The sequence below is a fragment of the Eretmochelys imbricata genome, chromosome 10, assembly GCF_965152235.1.
Source record: "Eretmochelys imbricata isolate rEreImb1 chromosome 10, rEreImb1.hap1, whole genome shotgun sequence".
In the NCBI taxonomy this organism is placed as follows: Eukaryota; Metazoa; Chordata; order Testudines; family Cheloniidae; genus Eretmochelys; species Eretmochelys imbricata.
In genome coordinates this window covers 75,857,158-75,875,768 of record NC_135581.1, presented here as the reverse complement: position 1 = coordinate 75,875,768, position 18,611 = coordinate 75,857,158, and the positions used below count along the sequence as shown (strand labels likewise).

Genomic DNA, 18,611 nt, shown 5'->3' with positions numbered 1-18,611 from the left:
CGTGGAATTCACACAAGTAACTTGCATCGGTATTCATCAAAGTTAAGGTGTGCATGTAACTCCACTCATGCACTGAGAGAATAGACCCCCATTGTCTGTTAGAAAGTGGCTGCAGCAGGTGGTCAGATTGTGACGGTTCAGAGCTTTAAAGCAGTGAAGGTTTGTGCTGTGCTCAGAGCAAGAGTGACATAAGTGTGACCGTTTATTCCCAGACAGTAGTGTACGAGAGGCAGAGTACTTGGTAGAGCATATGTGATAACTTTTATTGGACCAACAGATAAATTACAACACACTGTCTTCCAGGCAAAGAAAACTCCTCATTCAGCTCACGTAACACAATTTAGTAACACAAGAAAGGATGCCACATTCTCTACCTTTCCATCTTACCTTGATGAGTTAAAGTACAGCACACGTTTTCTGCTATACAATATGCAGGGCTGTCAAATCTCATTAGCAGTTAACGTGGAAAATACATTATAGAGATCTCTTTCAAAGGGACATGTATTGAATGTTGTTTGTCAAGTAGTGGGACAGGAATAAAATAGTGTACCATTGTATTTTGTATAGCATCTTCCATACAAACTTCATTGTCATACCCACACTGGAGTAAGGGAAGTCTACAACCAGTGGCAATCTGGAAGTCCCGTGTTGCAGCCCTTTCCCCTCTTCCCTGTGGAAAAATTCAAGGGAAACTCACTTCCTAGGGGGAAGAAGCATTTGCTCTCCTCTTTGGAGGCAGAGCGACTGGGCAGGTGTAATCAGTTCATGTCAATAGGAATTGCCCCTGTGTTCAGCTAGTTTGGCCAGGAACTACCCATGAGCTGCTGGTAAAACTAACTTTGCCTTTTAAAATCTCTTTGTAGGAATTATTCTTTCTATGTGCTGGACAACCAAAATCTGCAACAGCTGTGGGACTGGAACCACCACAACCTGACGATCAAAGAGGGGAAAATGTACTTTGCGTTTAATCCCAAACTGTGTGTGTCTGAGATTTATCGCATGGAGGATGTGTCAGGAACCAAGGGACGGCAGAGTAAAGGAGATATAAATCCAAGAAACAATGGGGAGAGAGCCTCTTGTAAGTCAAAGTTCAGAAGTGGAATTAAATAGGAGTGAGGCCTTATACAAGCTCTAAAAATAAGGACAATCACCCCACGATCCTATTGAAGAACACAGAATGGAGAAGTTAGCGATTAAAAGACACATTGTCCATTTTAATTCAGGGGTTCCCAAACTGCGGTTCTTGGTCTCCTGGTGGTCTGCAGAGCTGGCTGGTCACATATGGATGACTATTCCCAGCTGGCTAAATTACACTGATGAAGAAAATGCATTGTTTTCCTAATACCGATTTTGACAATGATTGCTATCGCTACGGGAACACAATTTAAAATGTCCACATTACAAAAGAGTTTGAGGATGCCCAATTCCATTGCTTTGCCACACCGCAGTATTTCACAAAGTAATCTTTTTTCCTTATTTGTGGTATAATCTGGTTTTTAAAATCTTCAGGGATGGAGCTTCCACCACTTCCTTTGCAAGACAGATCCATGACATAATAAATATTAGGGGGGAGAGGGGAAAGTCTGTTTAGTTTCCCGGTATTGAGAAAACTGCCCAATTTTGTTTCAGTGCCTGTTTATTTTAGTGCAAAACAGGTTGTTTTATTTTCATACTTCTGGCTGGCCTCTGCTGGTGTGGATTGCTGCTTGTCAGGTGCTAGAAGTATTCATTAGAATAAATCTGCTGTGATTTGTTTCTGTGTCAAACAGAGAATAACTTGAGAGAAAATATTTCCAGTTAGTTCTACAATATTTCAGAGTTACAATGCGTTTGTGTTTTTGGGCTGTGCAGAAGCATATTCACAAAGGGCATGATCTTCAAAACCTATTCAAGATTTACAAGTATAAAATCCCATCTGTCCTTTAAGGATTGCAAAGAAAAGAGGGCTTACAGGCCTGGCTTTGCCCCAAGACCCCTACAGCTGATGACATGTCTTGTCTGTTAGGTTGTTCGTGGTGTTCTTGGAAATGAGTAAATTAAAGCATATCATGTTTATAAGTAAAACCCCCTTGTGCTGGACAGTGTTTACAAAACTAGGACACATACACTGCTGAATGTCTCTTTAGGCATGATGCATAAATGCAGATGGTGCAGATCCTTGTTGTGCAAAGGAAGGAGTGTGCTTACATTCAATAGACTGAGTGCTCACAGTTCTGGAGGAGTTACAGATGCACAGCCAGTCCCTACTACCATGAGGCCAGTGCCAGCCACTGCCTGTTCCTTAAAACTATTACAAAAAGCTTTCTGACTCTCAAAAGGGAAAAAAGGAGAGAATTAACAAAAGCTAAATTGCCTTTGAAAAGATATTAGCACCATTAGTGCCAGCGTACATGAGGGTGAAAACCTCTTTATTTTTCAGAGAGTTCTACTAAGATGTTAAAACTCACTCACAGTTGACACTTAACACACAAGTTCTCAGTCCAAGAATTACGTTTTTAAAACAGTTTTGTTTCAGGACTGGATGGCTATTCATCTCTAAGTTGCTGGTTCAAATCCAGCCCAGTGTAGTATAGTGACTGGAAAGTGCTGCCATCAAATGGTTGTGCTGTATATGAAATGAGTTTAATAGTTCTCAGTCCAGGGCCTAATGAATAGGAATGCAAAAAACACTACTGCAGTTGCCAGGGACTGCATGGGCCATAAAAGCTGATCTTTCCTTTTACCCTAGAGAGTGCTCACTTAAACTCAGTGCTTAAATTTATAAGCAAAATAGAAGATGGAAACTTGTAGTGCTAACTGTATTGGTCCTATAGATGAGCAGGACTTCCATTCACAGAGAGAATCCTGAGCACCTTTTCCCAGCATTCTAATCACACACTTTAAAATGTTTTATTTTTAAGAAGTAAATTTACGTGTTTCCATGTATCCTAAAGTTACTGAACGCTCACTAAGTGCTTTGGAATAAATAGACCATATGTAGCAATTAGTAGGTTCCTGCTGTACAGTGGTGATGAGTGCTATCGAGACCTCTAAACTAGATAATACTGAGGCACGCAGTTTTAAGAAACACAACAAAACCCAATAACAAAGTTGTGAATTGAACTAATTTTGCCATGGTTACTGACTGTCATTTGTTTATGCTGTAGGCGAAAGCCACATTCTGAATTTTGTCTCCAACACCACCCTGAAGAACCGGATTAAGCTCACCTGGGAGCGGTATCGCCCTCCAGATTACAGAGATCTTATTAGCTTCACTGTTTACTACAAAGAGGCGTGAGTATACGTGTTCTGAGACTAATTATGTCATTCAGGAAATAACAGGCACAGTGGGTAGGGTTTCTCTCTTGACCGTTGTGTTTATTGGCTGAATAAAGAATAAAGTGAGTCAGCAAAGTCCCTTGGGCAATACTTATTCTGTGCAGTGTACTCACTTTGTTCTCAAGTGCTCCTTTCTTGCAAGGTTCTGTTTTGATACTATGTACTAGACCAAAGTGCCTGCTAACGTAGAGGTGTTTAGGACCTCTTTTCTGTCTCTTCCACCCCCACGTCCCTCCAAAATTTCAAATTAAAAAAATCCCAAGTGATATCAAATGCTCGCCTATTTTCTGGGTGCATTTCTGTGTTTATGGGAATCTCCAAATAATATGTGTGCTTGTATGCCAATTAGCTCTTTCTCCTCCCAGCCATGACATTGGCTAGGCAGCAGCATGGATTGGAGAGAGAGTTTGAAGGTCTGGTTTGGAGCTTCAGTATTGTAACTAATTGGGCTCTGGGTAATTTAGGTTCTCTAGGCTGGACAGAGTGCTGCAGCGTTTGCTGATGGTGGAATGCGGTAGGATGCAGCGGAGAACTGACTTTGTTAGGATCTGTTAGATCTGACTTTGTTAGATCCTTTCTCACTCCCCCCACATGCACACATACCAAACCCCTTTGTATTGGAGATGGGCCTGAACCAGAACTGAAATCCGAATGAACACATGCTCTCCATCCCCCTGTGCGCCAGTGTTTTGCGAAGTGTTTGGATCCAAATGGTGACTTGGGCTCATTTCTCTTTCTCCTTCATATTCAAGTATTTTTCTGACCCGTGTTCCCATTTCATCTGTCACTAAGCAGCTTTTCTAAAGAGGACCTATTGCCAGTGTCCACGCTGACTAGCAATTCTTGGTACAACAACCACCCTTCAAGGGTCTAACCCTACCTTTTTGTAGTCCTTTCCCTACTCCATTCTATCTCTAATCTCAGACCAGGTTTTCTCTTTGCTGTCCGGAGCTGTTCTACATCTCTGTGGAAGTAATAGTTAGTGAGCAAGAAACACTTCCAACCGGAAACATATTAAATCAGTCAGCTGCATTGAGATTTTGATTTGAGAAGAGAGAGATGTAACAGGCGCACACACAGCACGGTGAGCAGGCTGATTGCTTCAACATCCTGGAGCTGAGTTGTGAGCAAATGAAGCAGGAATTCTATTAATACCACAATATGAGTCTGTAGCATGGTATGCCTTCACTATTGACATGACCATGCTAAATAGCCATTAAGTAAAAATAATACCTTTGTATATATTTGTACCAATAATAGAATTTAAAATCAATCAAATGTACAAATTACAGATCCAAATGTGGTTGTTTGCCTATAATGTCAAGAACTAAAGCAGCCAGTATGCTACTGAGCTACTAGTCAAAGTGTAGCGAAATCTGGGTTCTTGCGGCTAACGTTCAACCATTGTCTGTAATTATTCTGAGTCACATCTGTTGAATTTGTGCCCAGATAACCTGTGAATATAAAGTCAGAAACATTTCACTGTTTGTTTTTGAAAGTAAGATAGGGCAACTGAGAGTCAGTGTCCTTAGAACAAGTCTTGTTTACATTTTAATTGGCACACTAATCTACAGCTATGTAACCAAACACATTTATATTGAGTACAAGGAGTTTCCTTCTGTACCTACATGTGAATGTGATTGGTTCTTTTGGTTTATTACCACTGTCACAAGATAATAACAAACTAGCATTTTTTAATTGTTTTATGGTTCATTGTGTTTATATAAGGAGAAATAAGGACTTTTTATTATTCCATTATATGGGGAAGGGGCTATTTGTTTGGCACAGTCTACCCGTTGTATAATGCTAGGGACCCTTATAGAGCTCTATAAATAATAAATTAATACCCCAGCAGGCTTCTTCTCTCCAATGCTTATTGACCTATCCCTGAAAGTCTGTTTCTGTTTCACTTGCTGACAACAGTTAAACATTATCTCTCCTTTGGCAGGAAGTAGTTGAATTGAAGATGATTGTTCACACTGATAAATTATCCAACAGCTTTCCTTTTGTGGGAAGGGAAAGTAAGCCATGAGTACCTATTTCCCTGGATTCCTGACATCTCAGTAACTACAGAGGCTAAATCCTGCAGCTAAATCCGAACTCCTAGTTTTATAGCAGTTGGAAATAAAAGACAAATCTAGGCTTTGGAATTCTCTTTTATTCTTCAAAAAAAGCAAATAAACTTTTTATATTAGTTTCATTGGACAAAGGCTGATGTGAGATTCTCCTATAAAAGTTCGAGTGTTTTTAAGAGGAAGTAAAAGTACAATATTTCTTTTAATATTTCAGACCATTCAAGAATGTGACAGAGTATGATGGGCAAGATGCTTGTGGTTCTAATAGCTGGAACATGGTGGATGTTGATCTGCCCCCAAACAAAGAGAACAACCCTGGTATTTTACTGCAAGGACTGAAACCTTGGACTCAATATGCCATTTATGTCAAGGCTGTTACTCTCACAATGATGGAAAATCACCACATCCATGGAGCAAAGAGTGAAATAGTCTACATACGCACCAATGCTGCAGGTAAGGCCTGTGATGCATGGGACTGCAAAGGTATCACAGGCTGGGCTTTCACCCACTCAAATGGTTCTTTAAAGCTGCATGCGTAATTTATTAGCCCTGGACTGTGGAAAAAACTAAGTGCATTGGAAAACATGAACAACTTTTAAATGCTTGATACTCAGGAAATCCATTAGAGGGGCCCCCGTGCAGTTTAAATATATTACAGTCTCAGTTAAGGTCATTTGTAATAATCCTCCCAGCAAAGTTTGCAATGAGAGGGCAGACAAGGGTCTGTTTGTCAGCTATACAGAGAGGAACACAGGGTGTCTGTTTTTCACAGTTGTGTACTTGCCTTGAAGTCATAGTACTGATCATTACAACACAACACCAGGTGAACATGTTGGATTCAGCTCCATCTTTTGACCACAATAGCTTCCAAAATGAGTGGGGCATTTAAATAGCCTGGCATCAAAGATGAATTATTAAAAAAAAAACCAAACTGCTTGATAAGGTAATTTCTGAAACAAGAGATGGGAGAAGCTCAGGTACCCTGATACTACAGTGAGGTGAATAGTATAATAACCTACATAGATATAGATAAAAACTGGCTTTTACTTGTAAGTGTCGGCTGCCTTTTCAATAGACCATAATTTTGAGATCTACAAGCACGTTGCTTTTAAATGTTTGGCTTTTGGAAGGCACTGAACATCAGGTCATGTTTACCTGTTCGTCTCAGCTGTGTTCCAGATTGTTCTATTTTAAGTGTGTGTAACCCTACGTGCACTGTTACAGGATTTGAAGTGTCTTTTTTGCCCTATATCTTCTAAAGCAGTTGGGATTTTGCTCTTATTTTAAAGCTCTTGGTTTTCTAGTGCATGCAATATAATTTTGCCTTGGAGCAAGCATTGGAGACCTTAAGCTGTAGAGATCCCCAAGATGCTGCTGCTGCATTGGTGAAAAGGGTTCTTGCACTACCTATAAAGAGCTTCTTTCACCATTTTTCCATTGAAATGTGTGAGGATGAGAGAGAGAAGTTTGAGAGAGTGACATGTTTTTCAACCTTGAATTCAACAATCTCTGGCAATGCTGAGTGAGACAACTCAACTTTTTGTTTGCTCAAATTCAGGAGAAAACCCACCCTATATATTTTAAGTTTTTTTCCAGTGTATTCTACACAGATGCCAGCTGAGACCAGCCACCATTGTTCATATAGCATAATAGCAAAAATACAAGATGTGTTTATTTTCAGGGTGTCAATCAAACAAGGGGAGAATTAAGTCAAATAATTCAAAATCGTGCTCAGTGGGATTTGCCTGTAAACTCTGTAAAATATCCAGTGTATTTAGAGGTGGGAAGTCCAGTTAGAACCTCACTCTCATCAGACCTCTCCGTAAATGTCCTTGTATGTTTTTGGATGTTTCATATGGAAATTCATCACACAGGTTTGCTGCAGGGTTTGTTGCTGTGGTTTGTTTACTCCACCCCCCTAAATTTCTCTCTCCGCATAATGCCAGTCATAATTTTCCATATGAAACCTCCGATTATGGCATTCTTAATGTTCTTCGCGTAAACAATTGCTTTTGTTGAGAAAGCAGCAACTAAAAGAGATGGGACAGTGCGAGTACATAAATTGAACCTTTCTGGATTACATGGAGTAAGGAAATCAGAATGTCTTCAAATAGTTTACCAGGGCATGGTTACCGACTTCAGGCCAAGTTCTGTGGCCATTATTCAAGCAATATTCCCTTTGGAAAGTAATGGGAGCATTGCTATTTTAAGGATTGCAAAACTTGGCCCTTCGACATTAAGGCAAGTTGTTGTGTACATCAGATCACTGCTGTAGGGTGGTGCCTTTTAAAACGTTCACATCTGTTAGCCGAGGGGTGTCAGAAGCATTCTTCGTTCCCTTGAGGTGGGACGAGCTGTTTTTCAGAGTGATGTACAAAGCAGTTAATTGAAGCATTGTTGCTCAGCTTTTTATATTTCAATATGAGTTGTGTGTAAAAATGCCTATTTTTTTTTTCCCCTGTTCCTTTTTTCCCCCCCCCCCAGTGCCATCTATCCCACTGGATGTTATTTCAGCATCTAATGCCTCCTCTCAGCTAATAGTGAAATGGAATCCACCCTCTCTCCCCAATGGCAACCTGTCGTACTATATTGTACGGTGGCAGCAGCAGCCTCAGGACAGTTATCTTTACCGACATAACTACTGCTCCAAAGGTAAGGGAGCTGACAGCAGTTATGTGTTAAAATGCCTGAGATTCATACCTGTCCGTCCTCATTATTCACATGACCAGCAAATGCAGCTGCAGCTACCTATTCTCTGACGTTTCTGTGAATAACAGCCAGTACAGGGGGAAGGGTGAACATGGATTGTTAATGTATCCACTGGCAATAAGGGAAAAAACCTCAACATCTGTTCTTTTCTTTTAAAGATAAAGTCCCAATTCGGAGATATGCTGATGGGACCATTGATACAGAAGAAGCTACTGAACCCACCAAGCCAGAGGGGAGTGGGGGAGAGAAAGGACCTTGTTGTGCTTGCCCCAAGACGGAGGCAGAGAAGCAAGCGGAGAAGGAGGAGGCAGAGTACCGGAAAGTCTTTGAGAACTTCCTTCATAACTCCATCTTTGTGCCCAGGTAATAGAAGTTGGATCTTTGCTGTCTTTATAGGTGGGGACTAGCAGTGATTGATATTTCCTGGGGCCCTTGGTATATACACATGAAAGCATTTTTTTAATGGAACCGTAAGCACATAAACACTGCCTCATGTAAGGGGAGAGGTGATCTGCAGTCTTTCTATTTCACAGCTTCTTTTCTTCACTGATTTTTAGCCCGTGCTCTCCCTGTTTTAACTAATCATAATAGTCCTTACCTACATTGTTCAAGGACCTTTGTTGTGTTTGCTCCTTTGTGGAATCAAAGGTCATGTAAGAGTTCTTCACCTGTAATGGTTTCAAGGATGATCAACCCACGGCAGAGAACTGGCTTCAAACAAGTTTTTTTTCTCTGAATGGCCTTTTAAATGCATAGGTAACTCGTCTTGAAGGTGTATCTGGTTTGGAAATTAAAGGAATATTGAGGCCTTGCAAAATTTGAAATGGTTGTGCTTTCTAATTCATGTCTCTGCACTAATTAAGGAGTGTATTTTGGTTTCCTGGGCTTTGACTGTAACCAAGAACTAAATGTACACACTGTTTCATGATAAAGGGTGCTGTTTCCATGGTAAGTAGAAACATATCCATTAAGATCCATTTTGTATGGCATCATGGAGCAGGTATTATTGAATTCACCCATGGTTGTGATGCTTGAGTTTCTAATTTACCTCTTTTGTAAGCTGTTTTTACTTAAGATAATTGGATCACAAGGCCAGCATACTGTGTGTGGTTGTAACACTATTATGTAAGCAATCAGCTTTCAGCTTTGATCGGGCATGTAGTCTCATTGTCTCTCCTGGCTGGTGAGGAGTAGGTGGAGTTGGCATTAAATGGGGCTTGAGAAAGTGTTCAGGTATGGTCTTCGTGAAAAAATAAGACTGAATGATAAAGAAAATTTTTCTGTTCTCAAACTTAACTTGTAAAACTCTTATTTAAGACACTCTTAGACTGTGTAAGGCAGTGACACTCAGACCTGGTCAGGAGCCAAATTAACGATCAACATTACACTGTTTTAAAACTTAAATGGGAGCAATTCATAAAGAATGCTTTGAATGTTTTACAGTCTTCTTTCCCCCCCCACCTCGCCCCCCAGCTTGCTTTCATAATGGGTATATTTTTCTTTTCAGTGATTTAACAGCAGGATCAGATAAGTTACAAGACTTGTAAATAGCTGAGTTAGTTAAGTGACTTTTAAGAAGTCTGAATGTCAGGGAAATGTGAGATTATGACCTGGTGAGATTTCTCCATAGGACAAATCTGAGCAACTTCTTACTTACGGATGTCTTTTTTTTTTTCTTTTCTTTTCTTTCCCTGAGGGGGGAAGTTAATTCATGTGTCAACACAAGCCTCATTAGAAGTGTATTATGTTTCTAGCTTTTTACCGGGGTCTTGCTTGTCTTTGGGATGTTATGAAAGAAACACAGCATGTAAATAAAAGGATCTGACCATGCGGTTTTCAGGCTGCTTAAAAACCAATACATCTGTGTCGTTACATCCTCCTGCCCTGGCCTGTTTGTGATTTCTAAACGTCCCAAGTGTACAGCATTGCAGCAGGAAGGGTTGGGCCGAGACAAGATAATTTTTATTGCTGTTGGGGCTGCGTTTACAGCACTGCAAGAATCTTTAGTCTGCAGCTTTCCTTTTGCTCTCTTGTGGTAACCGAGTAACACTCACTATCTGAGAAACTGTAACTCTACAATTAGCACATAGTCAGAGACGTGGTCTCCACTTAAAAATTAAATTAATATAGCTACAATGCTCTGGGCTGTGAAAAATTTCACACGTTTAGCACCGTGAGTAGGTCAACATAATCCTAGGGTAGATATGGCTATGTTGACAGAAGGATTCTTCCATTGACCTAGCTACCTACCGCTTCTTGGAGAAGTGGATTACCTACGTCGATGGAAAAACCCCTTCCATCGGTTTAGGAAGCGCCTATGCTATGGCACGACAGTGGCACAGCTGTAACATTGTTCTGCTGTAATGACAGTAGTGTAGACACACCCTAAGAAGGTAATTAGATTTTGCACTGATATATCCATTTCTTTTAAAGATCTACTTTTTCTTTACAGTGATTTTATTTTCTCATTGTTTATCCCCTTCTCCCTATGTCATAAAATAGATGGATTTACTTGCCTTTTCCCCCAAGACTTTCCTTTATTTTTGGCTGTCTAATTTCTTGGGTACTAATTTTTTCCTCATTTGGGTGTTCCAGCAAAGTCAGCAGCTGCGTGACAGAAAGTCATTGATGTCAAATCCCTCAGTATTTTAGTTATGTTTGTCTTGTGGTTAATACGTGGATCTCTGTCTTTCCCTAACGTGACTGTATTTTTTCACCCACACGTTCTGTGTTTTTATTCTATCTTTTTTAAAGTAAATGTAGGACCCTGGTTTAAATTTTTCAGAGACTTTTAAAGAGCGAATCTTAACACATCCTGTAAACGTGGTGGTAGGTAAGGTCACTCCTTCTGGTTGTTTGGTTGCCAGGATGTGTTCTTGCATCAACACATGACTTTGCAGTTGATTTTTCTTTCCAGTCTCACCATGGGCACTGACTCCATGGGTGCTCCGGGGCTGGAGTACAGCTCCCCCCTTGCCGTTCCCCTCCGCCCCCCCCCCCCGCTCACCTCTGATTCCGCTCCGCTTCCTCCCCTGAGTCCGCCACTGGGTCCTGCTTTTCCCCCCTCCCTCCCAGCGCTTGCGCTGCAAAACAGTTGTTTTGAGCGGCAAGCCTGGGAGGGAGGGGGAATGCTGCGTGCTTGGGGGAGGAGGCGGGGCCGGGCGGGGATTTGGAGAGGGATCCAATAGGGGCAGGGAGGGGCGGAGTTGGGACAGGGGCTGGGGGGAGGCGCGAGCACCCACTGGCACTGACAAAAGTTGGCTCCTGTGAATCTCACTGCTTTTTGTCACAAGCGCAAATGTCCTCTAATTCAGAAGTGGGCATCCTTGTCCTTCTATGCTGGTCCAAAGGTTTATTCTCTACAGTGGAGTAAGGGGATGAATGATGACTCTACCAAAGCACAGCAAACAGGCCTAGTGGCTTCTCCAGTGATCTTTGTTGTAAAAGAGAAAGTGTGTGTGCTTTTGTTTGCTATGAAATTCTCCCATTTCCTGCTGTAAACTTACTCAGAACTTGTCTCTACCAACACTTGGTTCACAGCAAGCTGGGATGTAAATCTACCCGGCACCAGCTTGCCATGCATTACGTCACCATGTGGCACCAGCTGCCACTTCGCACTAAGAGTTTCCTGGTGTGCTGTGATCTACTCAGCTTTGAAATGGGAGTAGGTCAGAGCACACGAGGGAATTTCTAGAGCACGGCAGCAGTGTCCATGCATCAATTTAGCACGTGGCAGGCTAGTGCGAGGTAGATTTGCCCCCCAGTGTGCCTTTGGTCGAACAGACAAGCCCTGAGATGAGTTAATCACATGGGGCATGTTGCTTGATAACACAGGTAGTCCTTTCTTCGTCTTCATATTTATTAGTTGATACTTCTGCTGCGGTTTGCCTGCCTTGTGTGAGTCAGATTTATGCAACCTGAGATTTGTTAGGATTTGGGAGAATCTAAGGCCATGTCTACACTAGCACTTGTGTTGGCAAAACTTTTGTTGCTCAGGGGTGTGAAAAGAACACTTGCCGAGCGAAATAACTTTTGCCGGCATAAGTGCTCGTTGAGCTGGTCTTATGTTGACGCAAGAGCTGTTATGCGGCTACACGAGTGCTCTTACAGGGGCTGCTGTAAGCTTGTAAGCTTGGCCTTAGTGAACTCCTTAAAAATTTCATCCAACCTCTACCAATATGTTTCAAAACCAAATGTGCCCACAGTTAGTTGTTTGGCACACAGCTCCGATGAACTCTTTGATATGGCTGAATGTTCTAAGACTATTTATTTCATAGTGAGCTACTTCTCCAATCTGTTTCCTAGTTGACAGGGCACTTTTTCCACTTTAATGTCCACTCCTTGATCGAGAATGTGTTGAAATCATTGCCTCACTGTAGTAATTTGATAGACCCAGCACTGGCCTAGTAATAGACGATCATTGTGTAAGTGGTATAATGTGAGGTGAGGTACAATGAAGGAAATATTTCTGGTGTAGATTCTTCCCTGATTTCTCTCCCCGCCACCTTACTCCTTCAGTGTTCGGTTAATTCAACTCTAACTCAAGAACACTTGATTGATTAGGATTGGAGGATCTGGAAGCGGTCATCCTGTTTATGTGGTCTGCGTTCCTGTGTAGAACAAACACCCAAATCTCAAACTGAAGAACACGTGACACCTCTGATGTGTAACAGTGATGTGTGGTAGCTAGATTCATTCTATTGTGTACACCTTGATTCCATGTTAGTAACTATACTGACAAAAAGGCCTGTCTGCACTGTCAATTCTAAAACGTGAAACAACAGAACCTGCAGGATCATTGCTGTAGATCACTTGTTTTTTAATTCAATACCTAGATTACTACAAATGTTTGTTTTATTTCCATAGTTCCATAGGTGCACATGCAACTTTACAGACCAAATTAAAAAGCTCCCTTTTCTGAGGCATGTACATACTATTTTCTAGATCATTTTATATGTCCTCTACTGTGCTAATAAAATGCTCGTGCTCCTTTGCCCACCACTTCCCTTACAAAATGAAGACGCTGTTAACAGACTTCTCTCAAAAGCCAAACATGTCCGGTGACTGACTGTTGCTAGTAAAACACAGAACAATGCAAGAAAACCAAGCCACTAGTATACACTGGTTAATGTTGGCTCTCATTCTGTACTGAGCTGCTTGTTGGGCTGCTGATTTGCCAAGCTACTTAGTGGCCTCATTTCAGTACACACCTGCACTAGATGGTGCTGATTTTTCTCTGATCATAAGGTTGGTCAGTTAGAGGCCTCATGACAGATAGGTTTGAGAAATGGCAGGGAAATGATGTCCGTAAGGGCACAGCTGTTGTCTTTCACAGTTTTTAGTTGACGTTTAAACCTGTACCATCTGATTTTATTTTGAGCCTCTAAAGCAGGCTTCAGCATCACCATCATTAAATATGGATCCAGTTCGCTTATATAACAACCTTGGGCACATTTTTGCCATTCAAGACATTGTCCTCAGTGAGGCTTGCACAGTGGAAGTTGGAGGCTCTGTCTATTTGTAAGATGATTACATACGTATTTTCTGACTTACAGTTTTCACTTGCCTTCCCTGACGGTCAATTGAGAAGCTTAATACATTAAAACGACTTGTTTCCATATATTGCCCTTTGTTCTCTGTAGACCGGACCGGAAGCGCAGGGATGTGTTCCGAATCGCAAACACCACTCTTGCCAGTAGGAACAAGAACACAACGGTGCCAGATCATTTTGCCAATGTGTCTGATGTGGAGGAGAGTGAGATGGAATATCCATTCTATGAGAGCAAAGTGGAGGGCCGGGAAAGGACGCTCATCTCCCACCTCCAGCCTTTTACTCTTTACCGTATTGATATTCACAGCTGCAATCATGAAGCAGAGACACTTGGCTGCAGTGCTTCCAACTTTGTTTTTGCAAGAACCATGCCTGCAGGTACGATCTCCAGAGTTTCAAACTTTATATTTCATTTTCTGGGTGGTAACGTGTCTTAGATACACACAGGGAGACAAAGCTTTGAAAACCAAGTATAAAATAATAGGTTTTTTAAAGGATTTTTTTAATGCAAAAAATAAACATATTTTTTAAATGTGAGAGTTATGTAAAATGTTATCTTACTGGATCAACACCTTCTATTAGTCCTTAAACTCCAGGGTCCAGCCTTCCAGCCTATGGCACTGTTCACTGCTGCAGAGGAGGGTAAATAATCCCCATTGTCTGCCCAGATAACTCTGCAAATCTGTCCACACGTGCAGGGAGGGAGTGGGAATGGTTTCCTGAACCCCTCAGACACCCTGATGCAGGAGGGTTAAGTGTGCCTTTCCTGACATGCTGTAGTCCATGGATATTTGTTCGCAGTTTCTAATCAATTCACTTTGGCCTGGTCACAGATGTTTGAGTTTTACTTGTGTGAGTGGTTGCTGTGAAAACAAAATGTTTCCTCTGCCGTGGAATGCTAGTGCACTCCTCCAATCTGGGAATGGAAACAGTATTGTGTCACTTGTCATGGACAATCACAAACAACTAGCCTATCTCAAATATGGAGTACTGGGTACTCTCACAACTGTTTGCAATCACTGTAGTAAGTCTTGAGCTTATGCAGATTGTTCATCTACTGAGAAGAAAAGACCTGATTTCAGTATAAACCCATATTCAGTCCTAACTCCAGCAGATGTCTGGTTTCTTTTTGATGCAAAATGGTAGTAATTTTGCTTTCTGGAAGGATATGCTATCATAATCCAGAGCCAGCTATTGTCTGTACAATGCAGAGGTATTGTTTATTTCAAGTAAGTAGGGAAATCCATGAGATCGGGGAAAGGAAACAAACATTCCCAAATTCTTAGCCTGTGAATTCGCAGAATTGAGGGCCTTTGTGATCATGTGGGCTTTTGAACCTAGTACATACATTGTTTGGCTGGACCGGTATTGATAGTCCCCAGGCAGCCTGCTGAATAATTTCCACAACCAAATGCGCTGGGGATAAGGCAAAGAGCACTGATGTCTCTCCATCATAAGTTTTGTCTGCACATGCTGCAGATACTGTCCCTACACTGACCACCCACATGCTGTGATAATGGAGCCATTTTTGACCTCCGTGCAGACCCCAACCTGTGCCTGTTTTTCTGGCAAGCCTCTGTCTGTGCATCCTGTGACGTGGACGCTATTCTGCAAGTAGCTCTGCAGAGATGCAACACCTACTGCTGCTACTTCGGGCCTTCTACAGCCATTAGATCAGCATGACTTTCACTCACTAGCCTGGGGAGTACTTTGGAGGTCTGAAGAAAGAACCGTCACTAATATACTAAATTCTTCAGCCTGTACTTTGTATTAGATCACTTACTTATTGTGTCCTGATGTTTTTAGGCCTGTGCACTGCATCAGTAACAGTAACAGGCTGTAACAGTATTGTTCAGGCAATACTAATCTCTCCAACAAGCCTTCAAGTGCTTACTCCTTGCTCTCTGGGGGTTTGAGCAATATTTATTGTGCTGTTCTGGCTCCTAAGGAGTAGTTAGGAATTTTTGTTTTTTAATATCTTCACCTGTCTTGTCCCAGCAATTGTCTCAAATTCAGACAGGCTGCAATGCTGTTTGTGCTACATCAACTCCTGTAATTATTTTGTAGAAGGAGCAGATAACATTCCAGGAACAGTAATGTGGGAAGGCAAAGAAGATAATGCCATCTATCTGAAGTGGTCAGAACCCGTAAGCCCGAATGGATTGATACTGATGTATGAAATCAAATATGGGCAGCATGGAGAGGTGAGGATTGACCAAAGACATGTTTGTTTGAGGGGCGAGGGGTTCTGTTGGAACTAATCTCACATGTAGTTTGTCCTTCCTACCTGTGGTCTGGTCAACTCTGACAAGCTGTAGAGGGACAGATTGAGTCAAATATTTGGATGGAAGTCCCATTGAGATAACCCTGGTGTGAATACAGTAGTCTTTTGTTTTGTTTTGTTTTTTGAATCAGTATTTATCAAATGGCTTAATACGGTATGAGTGACTTAAAGCTGAGGTCCTGGGCACATGTGGTTATTGACGCTCATGTGCTACTTTTCACAAGACTCAGAGCTGTTACCCTCCAGTGCCCATGCTAAATTGATCTCCTACGTTATTAAGCCTTGGTGTGCATTGTTAAAAAAAAAATTACTTGATTTCATTCTGGGTGAGCCCACATTTTCTAGGTGGGAGGGTGATTTTTGTTTGTGTAAAGTTTTTAGAGTGCTTAGAGATCCATGTGCCCAGGAAATGCTTTATTAATGAGATCACTTATTTTAAAGAAAGTAAAAAGGACCTTTAGGATTTAATATTTAAAATACAACTAAATTTTGTATTCCTCCCAAATTTCCCCCTTTTTAGTTCTCCTGTTAAGCTGAATATTTTTTTAAAGAAATAAAGGTGCTTTGCTGTTTAAGGTAGACTTTGATACAGTTATGAACAGATTTCAATACTATATACACCTCTACCCCGATATAACGCGAATTCGGATATAAGGTGGCTAAAGCGGTGTTCCATTGGGGGGGCGGGGGGGGCTGTGCGCTCCGGTGGATCAAAGCAAGTTCGATATAACGCGATTTCACCTACAACGCAGTAAGATTTTTTTGGCTCCCGAGGACAGCGTTATATCAGGGTAGAGGTGTAGTACAAATATAGCACAGTGGTCAGTATTGGTGGAAAAACAGAGAACTGCAGATACTAATGTAACTATTAGCTATTTGCTAAAGCAGAATAAGCAAATTTGTAACAGCAGTCGAATAGCAACAAGTTTTCCCTTTATTTTAATAGTGCTGTTAGCAGCAGCTTTCATCCAAGGATTTGTAGATAGAGTCTTGCAACACACCTCTGAGACAATTTCTAAGTATTATGCCCAATTTACAGATGGGTGAAGATTTAAGTGATTTGTCGAGCAACTGTGGCGGTACTTGAAATAGAAACAAGGAATCCCGACTCTCAGTCTCTATTTCTAGCCAATATGTTACAATCCCTCCCTTGTTTAACTTACTTTTACCATTGTTGAATTCCAAATATGCTTAAATGGCACAAAGGGAGAACTGTTCTGATTTTAGTTGAAGAAACAAGCTTAAATCATGAATGTGCAATGCAAAGCCCAGCAAAATCTGTGACCTTATTGAGTTCCTGACAGTTACAAGTATAAAAATATTTACATGTAGTACAAGCTTTTCTTCTTCTTTCAGGAGAAACGGGAATGTGTTTCTAGACAGGAATACAGGAAGTTTGGAGGAGCCAAACTAACTCATCTAAACCCTGGGAACTATTCTGCCAGAGTTCAGGCCACCTCTCTAGCTGGAAATGGATCATGGACTGAACCAGTGTCTTTCTATGTACAACCCAAACGTAAGAGGAATTTTATAGGTTGCGTCAAATTATCTGTGGTTTCTAGCTTACTTCCTCAATTATCTCACTTATTCCTGTTGTTTGCTTGCATGACTGGGACTTTGAACATCCTTCCTAAGTTCTCTATATACTTCCTCAGTTGTGCATGTTTCTTTGGAGCTGTTCTGCATTCTCTTCATTGGAAAGTGCTTATGAATGAAAAGTACCTTTTGAGGCTAGGTCCTGTTCTGTTTTGCGCGTGTGTATATACATGTATAGGTTAGTGTATCTGTAGAAACACATTTAATAATAGTAAATGTTGTCCCTGTGGTATACTAATCTTGGGTGAAAATGTACTGCTAGGAATAACCATACAGCAGTATTATGAATTGGAATCTGGAACTTTTGTCAATATGGAATACCTATGGTATGCATTAATGTGATACAAGAAGCTAAGTTTATTTGCATGGAGCGTCGTTACAATTTCATTTTTAGCTGTTTTTTTCCTACTGTGGAACTCAAGTGGCATTTTGACAAAAGATCAACATGTTGACGCAAGACGGGGTAGTGACACTGGAAATGATGGAATTGTTTTACACAGAAACAAATCAGTAAACGATAAATTACATACACAAATTCCACCCAGTGCTTTAAGGCTACCATAGACATCTCATCCTGTTCTCCTACATCTGCACATCTTATTTTTATTTCTGCTTATTTGCAAAGCCGATACATTTATTACCCTCAATATATCCAGGAAAAATACCCATGTGTCCTCTTCTCCCATTTGTAATAAAACAAATTTTGATAGAATTTTGAGGTGAAATTAGAGCAACAAAATATTTGTGTGCATGCTGTCTTTACATATAGATGTGTATAAATAGATTTAAAAGGATACGCGTGCATTAATCATTTAAAGAACAACATCAGACCATAAACATATGTAGTCAAACCAAAACTCAATTAAACAGAATGCTGCTCTTTTACAATATTAATGCTGTCCTCTTTCTCAGGTTTCGGGTTCGCTAGTCATTTATTGTTAGGGAGTCTTCTTGAAGAAATTTCTATACTTCAGACAAAAAAACTGAATTTTCTGATTTTGCAGTATGGCAGTGTATTGTGTAGGTGGAAAACTCTCGTGGTGGTAGAAATTATATAGCAACATAAGAATTTTGTTTT

General features: G+C 41.0%; 1 protein-coding gene across 3 annotated transcripts in view; it reads left to right on the top strand.

The window, feature by feature from the left end:
- The window catches only part of IGF1R (insulin like growth factor 1 receptor), a 298,422-nt gene that overhangs the window by 224,405 nt on the left and 55,406 nt on the right, over window positions 1-18,611 (top strand). For all 3 annotated transcript variants that reach the window (XM_077829229.1, XM_077829228.1, XM_077829227.1), the window contains exons 6-13: window positions 864-1,078; window positions 3,147-3,273; window positions 5,608-5,846; window positions 7,878-8,045; window positions 8,261-8,465; window positions 13,745-14,031; window positions 15,721-15,857; window positions 17,294-17,453. In XM_077829229.1, coding sequence (XP_077685355.1) covers window positions 864-1,078; window positions 3,147-3,273; window positions 5,608-5,846; window positions 7,878-8,045; window positions 8,261-8,465; window positions 13,745-14,031; window positions 15,721-15,857; window positions 17,294-17,453 — 1,538 coding nt within the window. The remainder of the gene's footprint in view (window positions 1-863; window positions 1,079-3,146; window positions 3,274-5,607; window positions 5,847-7,877; window positions 8,046-8,260; window positions 8,466-13,744; window positions 14,032-15,720; window positions 15,858-17,293; window positions 17,454-18,611) is intronic.